The sequence below is a fragment of the Pezoporus wallicus genome, unplaced genomic scaffold (assembly GCF_028554395.1).
Source record: "Pezoporus wallicus isolate ANWC-B61680 ecotype Strahan unplaced genomic scaffold, APGP_CSIRO_Pwel_v1 scaffold_13428, whole genome shotgun sequence".
Classification (NCBI taxonomy): Eukaryota; Metazoa; Chordata; class Aves; order Psittaciformes; family Psittacidae; genus Pezoporus; species Pezoporus wallicus.
In genome coordinates this window covers 1,664,088-1,685,753 of record NW_026637482.1, presented here as the reverse complement: position 1 = coordinate 1,685,753, position 21,666 = coordinate 1,664,088, and the positions used below count along the sequence as shown (strand labels likewise).

The window sequence follows — 21,666 nt, the reverse complement described above, 5'->3', positions numbered from 1 at the left end:
AATTTTGTTCCAATTTCATCTCATGGGAACGTGGGCTCATAAGCATTCAATTAAAAATAATTCCGTCTGATTGAGATGTGTTTTAGTTTCACATGCTAATGTGGTAGAATGCGTCTAGATCATGTCTGTGATAAATTTTTACCAGGGTGGGAGGAATAAAGATTATTTTACAGAAAGAACACAGATCTTGCAGTTTTTCCCTTTCGATTTCATTATTCTTTTTGGTGCCTGAGAACGTAGGGTTTTGGCAAATAGTGCTGTTTTGTACTCTTTGGATCACACCACCTGGGGGACAGTACCTGAGAAGATAACATTTGTAATGGGAAAATTCTGACTCAAAATGCAGCTTTTTAAACAAATCTGTAGGACAAACAAAACAACAAAATCCTGCATGGCAATCTGCCTGTAACTCTGATTTTTAATGCCAGAAGAAGCCACTTTGATCAGCTCGTCTGACACAGGCCATTGGAATTCCCTTGGCTACTTCTTCCTTCAAGTCCAATAGCTGTGGTTGGACTCGGACATATCTTTTAGGAAAGCAGCCAATCTTATCTAACAATTACAATCTTGGGAAATCCAGAGCCCTTGTTAAACTATTCCAAAGAATCATCCACCATGTAAAAAAAAAGGATGAACCAGTCTCAATTAGGTTTGCTTCCATTTCCAGCTACTGGAGTGCATTATACTTTTGTGTACTAAAGAGCCCCTTATTAAAGGATTTATTTGGCCTTAATCTGTCAAATAATTTCAGAGTACTCATAAAACTGCCCTAGAGTACTTTCAAGTCCTTTAAAAACAATGCTACCTAGACCTCTTACCCCAAGTGTGTGCCCTACATGAATGGAATTCAAAATACCAGGTCTTTGAAAACACGCTTTGCCTGCAACAGGCTTATGCAGTTACTCTCTGATATTGGCAATCTTTCCCCTTTATTGATCACACCTTCCCTAAAAACTATCCTCAATACACTATTCTAAATAGGTTAGGAGTTAAACCAATGCATGAGGGTTTCCACTAGATGTGCACCCCATGGATGGGTATCCACTTAAAAAGCATTTTGAGACCTATGAACTCAGTCCTCCAGGATTTTTCACCCACCAAACACCCACAGCATTGATTTGGTATCTCACTGGTTTCTTGGGTCGATATGCTGTGCACGACGAAGACAAAGAATTTGTAATAGAATTATTTATAAACCATTCCCCACCGCCAAGACACTCAATGTTGAGTGTAAAGTGATCCTTCCATAATAAAATAACCCAACCTTTCAATAAAATTATCAGCAGCTGACTAAAAATCACAATAAAAAAGCAATAAAACATTAAATTATTCATTCAGCAGACCTCTGACCGTATTTTGTTTTAATTCTATCTTATTTCCCAAAGGAAAATGATTAAATAAGCTGGATTTCAGGGAAATGCTCCACACCACCCAGTGGCCAAAGAAAAAGCCTCATCTGCTGCTGGTGATGGAGATCAATAACTGAGTCCACACAAAATATTTTGCATGGAAGTTCAGAGAACAGTTTCCACAAAAAGTTAACAGCTGCTCTATAGAAATCTCAGCATCCTAACAAATCAGCCTGCATCCTCAAAGAAATATTAATGTAGTTTGATAATATCTTTTCTTCTTTGTTCATTTTTACTTATTCTTACTTTTACTTACTTCTTAAGTGAGTTAATGAAATTGTCAGATGTTTAAGGCCTAAGACATTTAAAATGCACGTAGAGTCACTACTGAAATCAATGATTATTCCAGCAACCCACAGCACTGCTACGCATTGAAAATAAAAAGTAAAAAATGGATACTAATACCATCTTTGAGTCTTTAGGTTTAATACTGGCAAAGACAGCAGTTGGAATTTGTCAGGGTACAGATGATCATGCTAAGAAAAAAACGTTGTTAATTGGCACTGAAATGCACAGTCTCCAACTCTGGATGAATAATGACCTACATCTCAACACGAAGAAAAAATTCCCAACTAGCCCATAATTATACTCTATGATAAACCAATGATACTGTGATCCCTGAATGGGTACCAATTCCAGTCTCATCAGCCTTCTGGCTTGGCAGAATGCTGAGTGGAGTACAAGGAATAGTGTTTGTGGGAACATAAAAGAAAAAGAAAAGGACCAGGACCCACAAACGGTAGGTCAGATGCCAGGTTTGGAGGCAAGGTGCAGAATCTTACTAAAATATCTGGTAGGAAAAAAAAAAGGTTTTAAGAAGTATTTTCAAAAAAAGTGTAGCTTATTCTTACGTTTATTCTAATTTATTCTTAGAAAGTACTTAAATCCACCAAGATTTTTAGACCTTTAGATTGCAGAAATACATATTAAAAAAGCCCAACACCTCAACCAAATCAATTTTTAAACTAATATTTCTACCATTCCAAAAATAGTTTGCTTCAGTGATAAGTGAAGAGAAGCTGTTTCTTGCTTGTGATTGATCAGGACACTGCCATTTTCATTATTCTATTTTCTAACCCTATAAAATAAGGGGTGCAATTCATAAGAGATGAAAAAGCTGTTGTTCAAAACTTATAAAGACTTACTCACAAATTATTTTCCTTCTCTCACAGCTTTTATCGAGTTATTCACCAAAACCTCTTTCAATAGTTGCTGTGACTGACGCCCCTTCCAATATAAGACTCAAGCATAATTTCGTGCAGAAGTAAGGTGGGGTTTTTTTTGTCACCTTTGGCTATTGGCTCATTCTTAAACCAATGTCACCTGCCTACACCAATTAAAAAGACATTTATCTTTCCCACACCACTTTGGGTAGAACCCTACCTGCACTGACTTCACTCTGGGTGACTGGCTTGCAGAGACAGCCGTGTTTAACCAAGGTCCGACACCAGAGACCTTCTCATTTAAATGACTGTTAAAGTCAAAATAATACCACTAATTGTCTTGACTTCTATCTTTACCTGTTGTCACACCTACTAGATGTTTATAATACAACAGCTATTATTTCTCAAGAATGCTTTCATTCTCCTTACATGATGGCCACTTTCAGTATCAGCTCTTAGGGGTTAAGCTCCTAAGGATCAATATTTGTTACTTCATATATAAAATATCACACTAAGAAGTATCAGAAGCGATATAAATTATTTCCAAAAGTTATAAGTAACTGAGTGCTTTAACTGGAAATAGCAGGAAAATAGAAAAGGACCATTCTTCAGAATGTTGAAGAGGCTCTGGAAGAGAACACCCAGATTTCTTATCCAGAGAGTACTCTTGCAAGGCTGACGTACTGACTATTTTACTTGCAGTAACTTAGGGTGAGATTTTTAACTTAACTGCTTAAAGCTGAATGCAAAAAACGCTCAAAATGATCTACAGAATCAGAGAAAAAGAATTCACACCTGTCAATACTCATCTGAAAGAATACTAATTTATGTACTTCTCCATATTGCATTAAACCATGCAAAGAACGTTTAAGGTTCAACAATAAATGTTATCTGCCACGCTTCTCCCCACCTACCCTTCACAGACTAAAACCAAAGGAAGTATGTAAGACTTGCAAATGTTTTTAGCAGCTTTTGAGAATTATACTCTGATTCCTTTCCTGTACATACCGAAGAACAGGACAGGTATCCACATCCTGGCAAAGGACTGTCTATAACATACAGCTGGACTGAAAACAGCCCTGAGGAGAAGGACTTGGGGTGCTGGGTGAGGAGAAGCTCCCCATGACCCAGCTTCAGTGAGCGCTTGAGCCCAGAACACCCCATGTGCTGGGCAGCAGCCCCAGAGCGTGAGCAGCAGCTCAGGGAGGGGATCCTGCCCCTCTGCTGCGCTATGGGGAGACCCCCCCTGCAGTCCTGATCCAGCTCTGGGGCAGCAGCACAAGAGGGACGTGGAGCTGTTGGAGCGAGGCCAGAGGAGGCCATGGAGATGCTGCGAGGGCTGGAGCAGCTCTGCTCTGGAGCCAGGCTGAGAGAGCTGGGCTGGGGCAGCCTGGGGAAGAGAAGGCTCCTGAAGGGGAGACCTGAGAGCAGCTCCAGTGCCTGAAGGGGCTGCAGGAAAGCTGGAGAGGGGCTTGGGACAAGGGATGTAGGGACAGGCCAAGGGGAATGGCTTTAACCTGCCCGAGGGGAGACTGAGATGAGCTCTTAGGCAGAAGCTCTTCCCTGTGAGGGTGCTGAGGCACTGGCACAGGGTGCCCAGAGAAGCTGTGGCTGCCCCATCCCTGGCAGTGTTCAAGGCCAGGTTGGACACAGGGGCTTGGAGCAAGCTGCTCTAGTGGAAGGGGTCCCTGCCTGTGGCAGGGGTTGGAGCTAGAGGAGCTTTAACCTCCCTTCAAACACAAACCAGTCTCTAGTTCTATGATTCTATGAATTCCCAGGATCCAGCCCCAATGCCCCAGCACAACACACACTCCAAGGAAAAAGGAGCTGACAACTGGTTAATGAATACAAGTTGGTGTTATGCACTACTTCACCATCACATTACAGCAACAGAAACATTTCTGGTAATTAGCAGATTTTTTCAAAGCTAACTTCCAAGGCCCTGATCCTGCAAAGACTGCACATTCTTTAATGCAATTGCATAATTCCATCAACACTGATGGCATGGGAGGAGTATAGCTGCAAAGCTTATCCTCTACAGGCTTCAGACAATGTGCCAGAACGTTTCTGAAAGGGAGTATTAAAATCTTATTAGATACATTTTCCTGTTTAAACTAACATAGTCTTAAGTAATAAAAGATACGTAAAATGGCTAAACTGTGAATTTGACATCATATTTCTTTGGTCTTTTTTTAAACTCTGGGCAAAAATACTCCATTCAAAAGAATCCATATAATTTTTCATTTTGCTCTACTGCTTCAGGAACATGTTTACTCAATTTACAAGGCTCAGCAAAACCATATTTCCTTCTTTCACACACACAATGTTAAGCTAGCTATGAAAATAAAACCATCCTTAATTTGTTCAGCATCCCAAAACAAATCATTGCTTGTTAACTGCCTTTTGCTAGTACATGCACTAAGCCAGTTTCATTTTCAAAAACAATTTTCCTGAGATTGACTGCAACCAGAAGAGGTTTAAAACAAAAAGGGAACACACACGAGCATAAAAACATCACACGACAAACACGCAATACAAAAGGAAACCATAATGGTAAGGGTGGGAGAATATATTTCACATCACGAAGCAGTTACTGCAAGAATCAATGAACAGCACAGCCACAACAGAATTATTAGACAGATTACAATCCCTGACTCAATATTTATGCTATGCTAATGCATTGCATAATAAAATAGGTATTGTATCTCCTCTGTTTTTATCATTTGGAAAAACCACCAAAAGCAACACTGGTACTAAATCCCAGTCAAAGCTGCCCGGAGTCCTGGTGCTGTGGGCTTCCTCCCTGCAGGACACTGGAATATATGCCACATACATAGTGTCGATAAATTTTCCTTCCCCTCTCCCTCACTTTAACCAGGGTTAGCTGTTCCGTGAGTGTGGGATACAGTGTGCCTATAGATTTGATAGGTCACCACCAGTATCTCACAAAAATCAGCCTTTGTAAGTGCTTTAATGGAAAACAGTAGTTATTAAGTACTAATTAGTCAGTGCTGTCACTCTAAAACTGCCTTCGTATTTCCTACTTTAACTAAGACAAAGTAAAATACAGTAAAACAAATTAATTCCCTCTCCTCACCTCCAAATTAAAAGTACAACTGTTCACGTGCATATTCACATTTGCACACAAAACGTATTGAAATCGTAATAACAACTTTAATTCTATGGGATGTCTAAAGACAGGCAACATCATCCGCGGTAGCAGGACAGCGCTAGAGACCAGCCATTAGTCAAGGCTAAGTTTTATATTATTTACCAGGAGCACTGCAAAGAAGCCTGAGTGGGAGGGCTGTAATTTATAAATCACCATGATAAATAATTCTCTGCCGTTTGTAATTTATGCATCCCATCTCTTCTCTAAGTAGGATAAAATATTGCAGTACTTACTATAGGATGGATGCACAGATTCCCACGAAACACACTTTTGACACCTCCATTTATGCCACTGTATTTAATGTTATTTATGGACTTCCATGGGCAAGTTTCCTGAGCACACACTTTTCTAGCCATATATCACCAGAACAACAACAGAGAATTAGCCACTAAAACCTGCTACCTATATATTTTTCTAGCAGCATTTTCTATTTCAAATACTCCATCCTCCTCCTATCTCATAAAAGGATAGCCTGTAATGAAAACCTGAGATTTTACAATCTCCCTGGCTGATATATTCTAATATATCTCAACTGATGCGTAACTCCCATTTCAGAAAGTAATACCAGCAAACTATTTCTCCATCAGTTTCAGTATGAAGACTAATTAAACAAACTTTTTGCTCTAAAAACTTCAGAAGCTGGATATATAAAACTGCATATAGTGTTATCACTGCTTATTTTCATCCACAAAGCCACCTGAGAGATGCAACATCCATGGAGTAATAGTCTCCCAAGCATGATTCTGCCAACATAATGTTGTAGCACTGCCATTGTACAGAATTACCAAAATTTCAGTGAAACAAGCTGGAATAATTAAGCTATTTCTTTAATGGTTTTGGGATATCACTCCTACGTGTAAAACATTCCATCATAAACAAGATTTTGCTGTACACTGTGCTGATTATTATTATTCATTTTTAAATAATGCCTTTGAAATCTTAGGGGTTTGCCTACTTTAATACTGTATCCCTGTTCCAAATTAATGTGGAGAACGCCCCTGGGACAGCTAGATTTTCATCTCCTGTTGAGATCCTTCAGTGTGACTCTCCATCATTATGTACCGCTATAAAATTTCTTTTGTACAAAAAGAGTTATTTCAGCTTGCATGCCGTATTTTCTTCCCTTGACAAATCAAAGCTGGTTTTACTTATGTTTACTGTGTGGTCTACTGCTATTGTACGCCGGCTTAGCTGGGAAGCTGCATTTCCACCCTGGATGTTTTCCATGTTCTGATCAATTTTGTCATGCAATTTTTGCCTTTTTTCCCCTAAAGCTTCTGGCATCTTGGTTAATATATTTTATTATCCACAGCGTCAACAGTCAAATAGTAAAACTTGAATTTTCACTTGGAGTAAACAGCTCAGAGAAAACATTTGGGTACAGCAAGTTGAATTTATTCTCAAATTCCTGCTATTTTGCAGTTCCTGTAGAGCACATATAACCCTGCACCATGAACAAGGATTTTACGTTGTCATTTTGGGCTGGTGGATTCTCGTCATTCCCGTTCTTGAAAAGCAATTTATATAGACAATGGGCGTCAATGAAGTATTAGACACTTACATGTAAGACGACTTACATCTCTCCACTAATTCCAAACAAACTACATAATTGTATAGAAGCTTCATGAATCACAGCTTATGCTCTTATGTCATAGTTTTGGGAAAAGGATTAAAATAGTTTAACATGAAAAGCATTTAAAACTTCCAAAGGCCACACATTATATATATATATATAATAAAAAAGAAACAAAAATGTTATCAGACATTAATTTCTACCACATTTTTAGGACCTATATCAAGGATGCCACAAAGACACAAAACATCCTCTTATAAATTAACATTATTCTATTCATCAGTTTACTGAAAACATGCACAGACCAGTCACAGAGCATGCAGCATGCAGTAAATGGAGAGCAGAGGTTAATAACCTGGAAGCATAGGATCTGAGAATGTGAGAACAAGTTAAAGACAAGAGTTCCTCTCCATTGTCACTGAGGGTCGAGAAGCAATGCTGCAGCGTGGAGCAGTGAGAGTGGGGGAAATACAGTTTGTCCAAGACATATACATATCTCCGCAAGTGGCGGCAGGTATAACTGAAAGACAAGGGTAAAGGGAGAAAAAACAGAAAAAAGAGGTATTTTCCTTTAAGAAAGCTAATTCATGGTTTAACGTCCCTTGGTTTTTGTGCCAAGAGTCAATGGATGATGCCAAGAAAGCAATGGAGCAGTCTGACATAGAACAACACAGTTTCAAAGGACAGACAGATCCGTTAACCCATGCCCATTCACCGGTGCTGTCACTACTGCAAAGGGACAAACTGGATGAGAACGTGGCATGTAATGGGAGGAGGAGAAACTACCCAGAAACTTCACCCAGGGGTTTCATGCCCTGTTGGAACAGACACAGTGTCAGACAGGGCCAGCAGCACTGCCATCCCTTCACTGACAGCTTTGGTGCCATCACCTCCTCCTGCCCCAGCATGGATGGGACAGAGCACAGGAGGAACCATTCCTGTGGGCAGGCAGCTCTCAGAGTGTTGGTGGAGCTGCTGGCTCACGTGTTACACTTTGGAAACCAAACCTCCAAGAGTCACCTGCCCTCTTGGGTATTCATATATATATATATATATATATATATATGTATATGTATAGTACAGCCCGTGCAATTCTGTGGTCCCTCCTTCCACCATTTCAGACAATAAGGGTAAGGCAGTTCCTGTTTGCAAAGGTGAACTTATTTATCAAAAGGTGTGATTTTAAACTCATACCAAGAGCAAAGCAATGCCATAAACCTGCATTTTACAACCTGTAACACAGCCACGATGACCAACATACCTTAAATCACAGCAAAGACTAAGCATCTCCATTATTTAAATCCTCTAATCTAAACCTGTGTTAAATCAAGGCTTATATCCCTCAAAAGATATGTACAGTAAGAAAACTTCTCATCCAAATTCCACTGACTAGTTGAGGATCCTGAGTTTGAAATCATGTAGTTGAGCCACCAGAAATCAGTTTTCCAGTAGCCACTGGACCTACAGTTACAAGTTACTGAAGTTTCTGTTCCCTGTACGTTTTATGGGGCACATTACTTCTACTTTACAACAAAAGGCAATCTTTAACTACAATACAGTACTGAAAGTTTTTAAAAAGTATTGCTGAAAAAGAACATCATATTTGATTGGTGGGGTGCGCGTGCATGTATTGTTCATGCATTTTGTTTACCCGAATGACAAAACTACAGTTCATACTGTACTAAAATCCCACACCAGAAGTAATTCCCTCTTACAAAAAGTAAAAGCTATCTGGTCAACCCTTTGACAACACTACAGCGCCAAGTTCCAATAGCTAAGAAGTAGTGCCTGATTACATAGGTCTAGGAAATCAGAGTTGACTACAGTTATCACAACTAAAAGTATGTATATTCCATACGCTCCATTGAACGTTAAGTTCTTCACATTCTTTTGTTTAATAGCTGTGGCTATTAAAGCCACAGAACCCTCAAATTTTCAGATCTAAACCAAAAGAGGTTAGCATCAATATTTTAGAGACTAAAGTGAGAGTATCCTTTTCTATCTGGTTGTCATCCATCTCTCACATCAGATCAGCTATGTGATTCCAGAACAAAAATTGGTTAAGAAATGAACAGGTACAGAAAAACCCAACATCATCTTTAAAATAAGTGTGGGTGCTCCAAGTGAAGCTGCTCCAAACTGACAGGCATCAAGTCAAAGCATCAAATTCAATTCTGAAGAAGTCAGGAAGCGGCATTTAGAAGTCTCCAAGGGTTTACTTCCATAGGTGTATTTTTGTGGGTTTCTTGTTTGTTTTTCTACTACACATTGCTGGTGAGGAATTGAAAGGAAGAAACAAAAACTGAACAGAACACCAAAACCAACACAAAAAAGGCTCATTTGCTAACCATGAATAATGTGTGATTTTGAACAAAAAATGTACAATGAGGATACTCTTACCCTCATGACAATCTCCTGTCCTCTTCCTCAGACCTTTTTAGATTTGTCTGAACCAGCAGTAGTTAAAATGAACACTCTTATCGTCACTCTGACCCCAGACAGGGCAGAGACCTTTGCTGTACACACTCTTCACTGTCTGTTACCCACACACATATAGAGGAAACATGTAATTTTTATGTCTGTATAAAAATTAACCCAATATATCTATATTTGTTTGTAACTTAGCACAGATTTGATGAAGGCAAACAAAGTCTCCTTTCCATAGAGTCTGGACAATCCCAAACAAGGGCATCAAAGAAGCACTCCAAATCAATGGGAGTCTGAGGTTGATGTTAGCTGAAGGTGGAGATTAGCAATGAGCTGAACAACACTCGTGTGATGGCAGAGTCACATCCCACCTGCACAGAATATCTTCAGTTGGAAGAGACCTACAACAATCATCTAATCCAACTTTCTGACCAACTAAAGGCTGACCGAGTTCAAGCACGTTTTTAAGGGCATTGTCCAAATGCCTCTTGAGCACTGACTAGCTTGGGGCACTGACTAGCTAGGAAGGCTGTTCAAGGGTTTGACCACTCTCCCTGTAAAGAAATGTTTCCTAACATCCAGACTAACCTTCCCTGATTTAGGTTTGAACCATCTCCAAGCTTCCTATCACTGGATCCTAGTGAGAGAAGCTCAGCACCTCCCTTTCCACATCCCTTCCTCAGGAAGGTGAGGCTGGTCCTCAGCCACCTTCTCTCCAAACTAGATGAGCCTGAATTCCTCAGCTGCCCCTCATCGGACATGCCTTCGAGACCTCTCACCAGCTTTGTTGTTCTCCTCTGGACACATTCAGACACACTGAAGGACCTTCATGCCCTTTTTAAATGGTGGGCCCCAGCACTGCACACAGAACTCAAGTGAGGCCACACCAAACCTGAATTCAGCAGGACCATCACCTCTTTTCACTGGCTCGTTTTACTATGTTTGATGCACCCCAGGATGTGGTTTGCCCTCTTGGCATGAATGGATGCTGTGGCTTTCTGCAGCTTTACTGAGTCTCCCTGATGATCTGGAAGCTCTCTGATCATCCAATCAACAAACAAACAAGACTTTGCTACAGATTTTTTCAAACCTGCTGTTCCTGTGTCTGTCAATGTCTCAAACAGCCACTGCAATTGGTTTGGTTTAGGCGATCATATCACTTCCGATTTTTAACTCAAACTCCATGCAATCCAAGAGGTGTATACAAGACTACAGCCACAGGTTAAACAGAAAAAAATAAGAATATTTAGAAAAAAATAAGACCCCAAAAATCCAAAAATTGTTTTTTTCACCCCTAACTTCAAGAACAGACTTGAACGAGACAACAGCACTAAGCAAAACATGCAAAGCCACTTACATCCTGATTTATTTAAACCAGAAAGCTGGTATTTTCCCTAGTGAAGTCAACTGCAATTTAAAAACAAATATATCAAGGACAAAAGCACAAACAGCACCACCAGGCTGACATCTTTTTGACAACACAGAAATGAAGTAAATCGGGCAGGATATAGAAAAACAGTACAAAGCCAGTACTCACTAATGCCCCTGTGAGTACAATGTAGTCTGAAAGGGCATCTAGAGGATTCAAAAGAAGAATTCCCAGTGCTAATGTTTAAGTAATTGTAATTCGTAGTCTTCCTCTTGGTGCATGCCAGATTTTATGAAGGATATAAATCTTTAATGTTACTGAGAAAACATAAGGTCTTGAAGACATACGTGCCACATGTATCAGCTCAGAGAAACTAGATTAATCTGCTGCAACAAAAAAAGCCAATTCTGCTAAGCCTGATTAAATATTTAGGTCATATTGTTTCTGCAGCAGAATTTGAAAAATGCACAGCAAATAACATCTTTTGTGGAGTTTGAAGACTTAATCGCTGTATTTTCCAAAGGCAAGTTACGCTACAACACGACTTCATGGGAAAGCCAATGTGAAAGCTTTATTTAAATAAGAAACAATGCAAGTAGAAGCTAATTAAACTAGTACACTTTAGTCAGCAACTCAAACTACCTATGTACATGTGGGGAGAATGTTGTGATGTGCTGTGAACATTCTACTGTTGTTCATGCTGGGTAACTTGTGTTCTAGGAAGTCCTGTTAGTCCTTTCTCTTACGTTCCCATACCAAACCCAAACAAAACACATTCTTGTACTCAAATACTACACAGATGATAACAATTTATTAGATCACTCTGTGAGAATGGTTTATTTATGCTCTGCCTAAAGTATCACCTATTAATGTTATTTCATACAGTATAAACACTGGAAAGGTAAACCATCAAAAGCCTTCTTCCAAAGGTAAAATAGATTGAATACCTCATCTGAAATTGGAATTTCAGATTGAAGTTTTCATTTCCCTGTAGAACTCTGCTGCTGATGACATGACTAACAGTGGTGCTGACGAACCACAGCAGAAAGAGTACTATGTATTTGGTTTTCAGTAACAAGACTGTTACGAAAACCTGACATGCATATGCCCATGGAATTGTGGTCTGGGGTTCTTTGGGGTGGTTTTCTTTCAATGTGGTATTAGCACAATTAAGCTGCTTAAAGGTACAATAAAAGTTGGCACTGGGGATGCAGGAGATTGCACTGGCCTTCACCATACTAGAACACTTAACACAATTCCTCCTTTTGCAGCCAGTTTCAATATGTTTTTAACTGTTCTTACCTTAAAGAGTCCTAATTAAGGTTGAAAAGGACCCTAGGAGGTCTCTAGCCTGACCTCCTGGTCAAAGCAGGGTTAACACTGAATCCAGGCCAGACCAGGGATTTGTCCAGTTGGGTCTTGAAAGTCACCAGGGACAGAGACTCTACGACTTCTCCACGCTGCCTGTCAATGCTTCCCTGACCATGACGAAGTCTTGTCTTCCATCAGGCTGGAACCTCCTGCCTTCAGTTCATGACCATTCATTCTCATCTTCCTGCTACACACTTCTATAAAGAGCTTGGTTCTGTCTGCTCAGTAACCCACTCCTATGAGTGCAGGAATGCTGCTAACCCTTCCTCTGAAACTCCTGCCATAGCCTTGCCTTGACACCTTCTTTTGTCCAAGCTAAAAAAGCCTAAATCCCTCAAGCCCATCTTCCCATCTTCCAGAAAGATCTCCAGACCCCAAACCATTGGGGAAGCCTTCTACTGAACTTGCCCCAGTCCAGAAACACCTTTCCTGTGTCCAGGGGCCCAAAATCTGGCTGCAGTTCTCCAGATGTGGTCCAACAGACAGTCAGTGGTCTTGCAATAGCGAGAGTCCCAGATGTGTTTCATTAGGTCCCCACAGACATGTTTGTGTCAGTACTCAAGTAATCTCTGACTTGATCCTTTTTCGCTACTAGTACTTTCCTTCCTCTTGATCATCATCTAACTTCCTAACCTAAGTAACAGGGTGACTTCTCTAAAAATACTTCAGTCTTGCAGGCCTGCTTTTGGGATACAAGTATCCTAAATTTATATCTTATAGCGTAGAGTGATGACAGGATTTTAAATTACATTATTGCAAAACAGCAGCCTGGGGGCGAGGGGTCCTTACAGGGTTAAAGGTGCTGTAACAACACGGAAAAGAGAAGCATGAAAATTATTTAAATACTTAAGAAGTGATTATTTGTGATAATGTGTCAGTTCCCATGCCCTGAAGCAGCACTCTGTCACAGTACTGGCCAAGTGTATACAACAGGCTTCTGAGAGGAATATTATCTTTATGCATGAAAGTATTTATAGTGAAGGAAGGCAAGGAAATGAAAACCAAACAAGTTCTGGAGATGTTTGATAGACTGAAAATAAAATTATAAATATATGAGATTCTGCTATGGAAAGGCCAAATTAGCCCTGTACAGATGAAGTTCTATAAAGAGAACAAAAGAATTTGTATATTAGAAGCAGACACAAGCAACTGATGACCCGTAACAAAAAAAGGATATGAAAGAGCTCAGAGGAAGCATCTATTCAGCACTGATGTTTTGGACAAAGAGCAAACGCTTTAATCACCCAGATGCACCAGTTACTTGGAAGGCACGCATCCCTGGCAGCTTAAGAGATGCTACTATGGGAATGCTGCTTTTGAAACCTCCTGCGCTTTTATCCTTTGGCTAGACACTTGTGATAATTCACAGGCTCTGCACGGGATTACAGGAGGTGCCTACAACACCCGCATTAACACAGACATTTTCATCTCAGTCTGCATGAACCTGAAAATCCTCCATTGGGAAACAATGGCTACAGCACCGCAAGAGAGGGCACTGCTTCTCTGAGCCCTCGCCCTGTTCTACCGCAGCATTCACCCATCTGAGCCCATGTAAATTGCAGCATATGCAGAAAGACTTCCTTGTGGACACAAGAGTACAATTAACAAGTTACAGAAACATGTCTCTACACAACTTCACAGCAAATTTATTTATTCATTGCAGAACTAAGTGTATTTATTTTACCTAAAAGCCTGTTCTTTCCTAAACTTGCTGAAGGCCATTACCATTAAAAAGAATGAGTCATTCAACAGTTGTAAAGAACTGATGCACATTAAAGTTGTTAAATCTCCATTCTTTCTTCCCTACCTATAGTTTCACCCTCCATTTAAAAGTGTCAGATGTTTCAAAGTGCAATATTCTCTTTGCGAGCCACACAAGCTACGTGAAAGTTTATGGTGGTAGGAATCCCAGACTGGTTTTGGTTGAAGAGACCTTAAAGCTCCTCCAGCTCCAACCCCTGCCATGGGCAGGGACCCCTTCCACTAGAGCAGCTTGCTCCAAGCCCCTGTGTCCAACCTGGCCTTGAACACTGCCAGGGATGGGGCAGCCACAGCTTCTCTGGGCACCCTGTGCCAGTGCCTCAGCACCCTCACAGGGAAGAGCTTCTGCCTAAGAGTCTCCCCTCGGGCAGGTTAAAGCCATTCCCCTTGGCCTGTCCCTACATCCCTTGTCCCAAGCCCTTCTCCAGCTTTCCTGCAGCCCCTTCAGGCACTGGAGCTGCTCTCAGGTCTCCCCTTCAGGAGCCTTCTCTTCTCCAGGCTGACCCAGCCCAGCTGTCTCAGCCTGGCTCCAGAGCAGAGCTGCTCCAGTCCCTGATCATCTCCATGGCCTCCTCTGGACTCGCTCCAGCAGCTCCACATCCCTCTTGTGCTGTTGCTCCAGAGCTGAATGCACTTCTGGCTTTGATTCAACAAGTACAATCTTGGCTCGAGTGCTTAAGAGACTCAAAAATTTCATAAACGGTTATCACCTATTCCTAAAATGAGTCAAAAAGCCAGTTGGAAAAAACATCTCTTAACGTGGGGTCTGAATGAACCAAAAAATTTCCATGCGTGGTGGAAAGGAAGGTTTTCAGGAGCAATTTGGAGGGCACCAACACACTTAATTTGGGTGTAATTAGTAACAGCTCTGCTTCCCTACTGGCACCCACTCATACCTACCCCAGCTTCACGTACTTGGAAAGTAAAATTAGTCCACTGAACTGCAATGCTGGAACAATGTTAGACATATATAACGACACGAGTTTAATGAGAAATAAGCATCAGCCTGACAAGAAAGAAAAAAAAAAAGATTTCATAATCAATACTTTTTGTTTCATACTAATGCTTACTTACAGCCATAATACTATTTTAATTGTCAGATAAATCCACGTAAGTTCATCACTCATTCAATTCTTTAGATCACAGCCCACAGGTTTTTTCCAAAGAGATAATTTCTAAAAAGAAAGAGTACACATTGTGTCTGAATAAAGCAGATAATGAGCCCAATACCCTGCAAGTGACGATAAAAGGCAGGTTCACTCAAGTCATTATCTCAAGTCACCTGTAAGTACGTTCCATCCAAAGCATACTGAGAAGACAAGGTCACAGCTTCTAGGATTCTACTAGAACAGCAAATAATAGTTTCTAAGAGATAATTAGAACACCCTGGTTTTTTTTTAAATCTCAGAAAATCTTTTGCAGGACAATTTATTGCTATAAAACAAGACTATAAGATTCACATCTTCAGGGTACTATACCTTAGACAACCAAATCCCAAATAACACAGTAGTATACAACCCAGTAAACATTTTAGTGGCCTTGACCTCTTCTTCCAGGCCAGGTAAAAGAAATCAAAATTGCACTAGCTGGACTGGAATAATACTATTGGCTTTCTTATTTTTGCTTCCTTTCCCTATTAAACATATAGAAAACTTAAGTGCCATGACCTGGAACCTCAGTCTACTCTGCAAATTCATCTGTAAAACAACAGTGGAAATGTATCGCAAAAAAAGTTATTTCTGTACAGGTTTCCTCAAGTATTTCTTTCCCTCCATTGTAACACATTTGCAAGATCATCAGTTTAAGAAGCTGTAAGGTTCCACTAAAAAAGGAAAAGTTTAATCCCCCAATTTTAAGACTATTATCAAACTGTACTGTTTTCAAAGAGCTTATGTGGCATGACAACTATGAATGGGACATTCATAATAATTAAAGATGGGACAACAGGACTTTCTACCTCCAGACTGCCACTTTGATAAATGCAAGTATCTGTGTGATGCTCTAGATTCCCTGAGACAAGTATCAAAACTTCAACAAATTTCACTTCTACAGCTTCAAGACAATGAGGACTGTACAATTTCCTGGGCGGCAGAAGAACAATGAGTTGTAGTAATGACTTCCTCCCAGAAAATGACAGTGCTACCAGGATGGCTATGTCTTACCAGTCAGCAGAAACACAACAAGTGGTCAAGGGAAGAGCAAATTGTCTTGTCTGAAGCTGAATTTTGTGGAGTGGCACGTATTTAGATATTAAAAACCTTTTCAGGCCAAATGAGCAATAAACAATGGTATTTGTAAGGAGTCCTATGCCGTGACATGCAAAGCAGAGAATAACAGTTCAACCAACCTGCTCCACGTGAGAAGACCCCAAGACAGAGAGACGTAATCGTGTGCCCAAGACTACTCTATGGTTCACAGCATTCCAATCTATCTCAGAATAAGCCTATGAGCCGATCCATCTGGGAATTCTCCATAACCCATGAGCTTGGGGGTCCCAGGCTCTGAACACTTCTAATGGCATGCAGGGCACTCAACTGCTCACACCAGATGGGGTTGAGGGTATTACTGTCCCATCAGGTGCCCACTCAGAATCCCCAGCAGGTTCAACCAGGCTTAAACCAAGTTCAATGATATTTCCATGTTGGAAACAGCTGATATCAGCCTAAAACCTCACCTCCATATGTTACACACAGGCAAAAACAGGCAAGCCCACATGGAGTACTCCTCTTTCTGTTTGAACATTTGAAGCAGTACTTTAACACTGCTTGACTGTGACGACACACAATGCATGGTAACAAAGGATGCTTCACTCCTTTTAAATATTAACCCCATTATGTTTGGATTGCTAAGTCGTATCAACAAGATGACATTTGCTACTAATATTCTCATTTCCCATATCTCATCAATAGTCGTCTCCCCTTTTGTCGCAGCCTTTCCTACTAATTGCAATGACACCTCCCAATTTTGAAATGGCTGATCAGCTTATAAGCTTCCCCACAGCTAATCTAGGTCAACATGCTACTAATAAGGCCAGCATATGTTTCTTTTATTTAACTCTATTCAGATCTTTATAGATTGCTTCTGTCTCCCAACAAAAACCACCCCAGAGATTCAGGAACCTCTGTACGTGTAACTAAGAAGAGTGCAGAATGGAGGATGAAGGGCCTAACAACCACCTGCAAACAGACTAGCATGCCTGTGTCCGCAAACAGCTTGTGAAAGAGCAATCCAAAGCTACCCTAAGGTTGACCAGTTGATGTAGAAATCTCTCCAGTTATCCTGCTGTGCTTACTTCTACTACTGACAGTCCGCAGAGTAAAAGCACAGCTCAGTCTACAACAGAGCTGTTGGATGATCTGCTTGCACAATGTACTCTTTCAAACACGGCCTGAACATGAGAATACCATGAAATAAGAAGTTCTGAGAAGCTGTTAGTTTTCGTTCTACTTTATTAGTTGTTGAAACAGCTAATAAAAATGGGATTACCACTTTTGTAACTGTACTGCATGGGGGATAAGAAAAAATATTACTATAAAGCAGTTTCTCATTAATAAAGAATCATTTTATATCCAGGTTAGATAATAAATGTCTTCTCCTCTAAACTAAAATGCTACAAAACTATTTTCAAAGTTAAGCAGCACTAAAGTGTCCTTGAGGTTTTTAATTCTTATTTCTGAGGCAGTGTCAACCAGTCAGTTCTATGGCCTTCCATACTGAAGAGAATTTATTGCTGAAATCTAAGTCTTACAGCACAAGGTAAATGACAGCAAAGTGAAGGACAAGGGGAAGGGGGGTAAATCAACACAAATATTTCTAAGTAACAAATTCATCAGGCAGAGTACTATTTGGCAATGAAAGTTTGCTGGGATGAAGAGGTCACTTGCTACTGCTTTACAACCAACAACGAAAATCAAACAAGCTCATTGAGCGGCAGATAAATCACCTGAAGCTGTACCCACAGAAAGATGCTTCCTGTTTACTTCAGAGACATGATGTCTGTATGAAAACATTCTGGGACAGGAGTTACCAAAAGTCATTGTTTGTACCAAGAGATCCTCCCAGGTACTGAATCAAAGTCCAGGGCTGCAAGGCATACTACACACTCATGCCCTGCACCATGAGCACCGCCAACAAAATCCAACATACACCCAACATTAAAGACATTTTCATTTAAAAAACTTAGGAAATAGTCATACTGTTGAGATAACTTTCATCAAGGTTAATTTCCCTCTAGCACAGCCACACTCCACAGGTGATGCAAAAGAGAATTAAAAATTACCTATTGCTCCTGAACAGCTCAGACCAGAGATATTTACATTTTACAATCAGAAACCATGGATTTGTGAATAAGCCTCTCTCAGTATCTTCAGAGGCAGACCTCAATGGTTTAGTGAAACTGTTCATTAACATCAATCCCTTTCTTTTTACTTTTCTTTTTGTTAGAAAGAAGAAGAGGGCAGCTGATGCTCAGAGGGTTCAGTATCTAACAGGTCTAGCCACAGGATATTAATTCCAAGCACCCCTTTTAGAGCTTAATCTTTTATTATTGTATAACTTGACTTGTGAAGTCTCTTGATCTACACTGGCGTGAGAGCAGAAGCAGCCTCTTTTCTCTAGGGTGTGCTACTATGAACACTCTATTACAAATAAGAGGTCAGTAAACTTGAGACTTAATTTAATGGTCCAATTAAGATTTGAACCCGGAATATAAAATCTACTAATCGCTCCTACAGTGGCATTAAAGCCATTAAAGTCTGGGCTCCCAGTGTGCGTGGTATGATGCAAACCTGTATGTTTCAAAGCATCCTTGGAGCCACACAGCTCTAAGCAACAGAAATCCCTTATTACAACAGTAATAAAAGAAGGAGGGACTAGTATTCATGTTCTCTGTTAATAAAGGTATAGGTTGGCTATTCTGCTACACGTATATTTTCTTTTTTTAATGAAAACTGAAAGCTGACTTTTCTGAAATTAGATTTTTTCCAAAATAGTGCTTCACAGGGTCAAAGGGTTCCAACCCCTAAATTCTGAACAATTTTAGGAAATTCTCTGAAAAATAGCTCTAATTTAACACCATTCACTACCCTGCTCTAAGAAAGAAGTCAGCAAGGTGAGTTTCGCAGAAGTACTGCATACCGTATTCACTTAATTTCTTTTGCTCCATTTACATATCTCATTTAAAGTTAAAAATGCTGACTAAGCAAACATTTAACTGTTTAAAAATCATAATTCCTGTATAAGAAGCAACTCTTTTGTTCCTACACTTTTCAAATGAGAATTAAATTATAAATCAAACAGCTTTGAAGCATTCATGCAGCAACTTGGGGTTTTATTCCAAGTTCTTCTCCTTAAGAAGTGCCTCTGATTTGGGTAATTCTATTTCACTATTTTTCTGCACCAACTGTCCCATTGCAGTCCTCCAGCAAAAGAGGAAGCTGCTTGTTAAAGAGCTTCCCAAAAGCACCATGGACATCAAAGCAAAATAGGCAGGAAAACCAGAATGCTCACAGCATGCAAAGCCACATGGGAGAGAACTTTGTTTATCTTCCTATGCCAGCAACTACATCTCATTATTGACACTGCTAACAAATTTATTAAGCAATTGTAAGTTCTTATTTTATCACGTTCACACCCCAACAATTTCAGATTTTTCAGTCGAACATGGCCCCTAATAACAGGTCAGATCACAAGTATCTGCTGCATAAATGTTTTTCTTCTTTGCTGAACACACACACTGAACTACTTGAATAATCAAACTCCTACCAAACTCAAGATGTTTTCTATACACAGAGATCCTTGCTGAAGAAACTGCAGGTTTAAAAAACACTTCACCTATATATATATAAATATAAAATAAAAATATTTTTGATAAATACTCATAAGGCAGCAAAAAAAGCACCATGGTATCAGATGTAATTAACACATGCATCACAGAGTTATCATCACAAACACAGCAACATGTGAAAAAATGGATTTGTTTCCTCCTTATCCCCAATTTCTAAAAGCAACAACTCGCATAATCTAGGGGAAAGCAGAGGGAAGTAATATGATTTCTTCTTTTAAAGACAATATGAAAATTGACAATAATAACAACTAATCTGATTACTTACAGCCTATAAATGCTAGGCAGGAAATACAGTATGTGATACACTCTATCAAATAACACAAGGGATATTACAAAGATGTTCAATTCTATAAAGATGACTGTAAAAGGAAAATACTGCAAGAAAAACATAGCTACTTTATTAAGGGGAACTGTGAAATAACCAAAATTCACATTCACAAACCTAACAGATATTTACATTGTAAGCAAAACGCAGTCTTGGAAAAGCAGTGAACTTCCTTCTGCAGACAAACTACTTTTCATTTCTGCAAATCCAAGCACTCAAGAATTATACCAGTACCCAAGAATAAAGCACACATCTAAATGATTAAAAATTGTGTGCAAATATAGAAAAAAATAAATAATTCACAACATGTTTTAATAATTAACTTTTTTAACCCGCAGTTACTGCTTGGATCACAAATGTTTTACACTACTCTGGCCATTTTACTCAGAGGAAGCAGAGCCATCATTAAATAAATGCCTGATAAACTTGCAATCATTGAGAAGTTGAAACAACTTGAAAACAATGAAATCTGGATGCACATTGTTCCATGCGTTCGACACTGTCCCACACAACATCCTTGTCTCTAAATTGGAGAGACATCAATTTGATGGATGGACCACTCGGTGGATAAAGAACTGGATGGATGGCCGCACACAAAGAGTTGTGGTCAATGGCTCAATGTCCAGCTGGAGACCAGTAACGAGTGGGGCCCCTCAGGGATCGGTGTTGGGACCGGTCTTGTTCAACATCTTTGTCGCTGACATGGACAGTGGGATTGAGTGCGCCCTCAGCAAGTTTGCCGATGACACCAAGCTGTGTGGTTTGGTTGATACCCTGGAGGGAAGGAATGCCATCCAGAGGGACCTTGACACGCCTGTGAGGTGGGCTGATGCCAACCTCATGAAGTTTAACCATGCCAAGTGCAAGGTCCTACACCTGGGTCAGAGCAATCCCAGGCACAGCTACAGGTTGGGCAGAGAAGAGATTCAGAGCAGCCCAAGGAGAAGGACTTGGGGGTGTTGGTCAATGAGAAAATGAACATGAGCCGGCTTCAGTGCGTGCTTGCAGCCCAGAAAGCAACCGTATCCTGGGCTGCATCCAAAGCAGCGTGACCAGCAGGTCGAAGGAGGTGATCCTGCCCCTCTGCTCTGCTCTCCTGAGACCTCACCTGGAGCATTGTGTGCAGTTCTGGTGTCCTCAACATAAAAAGGACATAGAACTGTTGGAACAAGTCCAGAGAAGGGCCACGAGGATGATCAGGGGACTGGAGCACCTCCTGTATGAAGATAGGCTGAGAAAGATGGGGCTGTT

General features: G+C 40.3%; 1 protein-coding gene across 11 annotated transcripts in view; it reads right to left on the bottom strand.

Moving 5' to 3' along the window:
• The window catches only part of DYM (dymeclin), a 224,266-nt gene that overhangs the window by 85,250 nt on the left and 117,350 nt on the right, over window positions 1–21,666 (bottom strand). For 10 of the 11 annotated variants that reach the window (XM_057405672.1, XM_057405680.1, XM_057405676.1 and 7 more), the window contains one exon: window positions 7,673–7,837. The exons of the other annotated variant lie outside the window; for it this stretch is intronic. In XM_057405672.1, coding sequence (XP_057261655.1) covers window positions 7,673–7,837 — 165 coding nt within the window. The remainder of the gene's footprint in view (window positions 1–7,672; window positions 7,838–21,666) is intronic. 11 annotated transcript variants of the gene reach the window in all.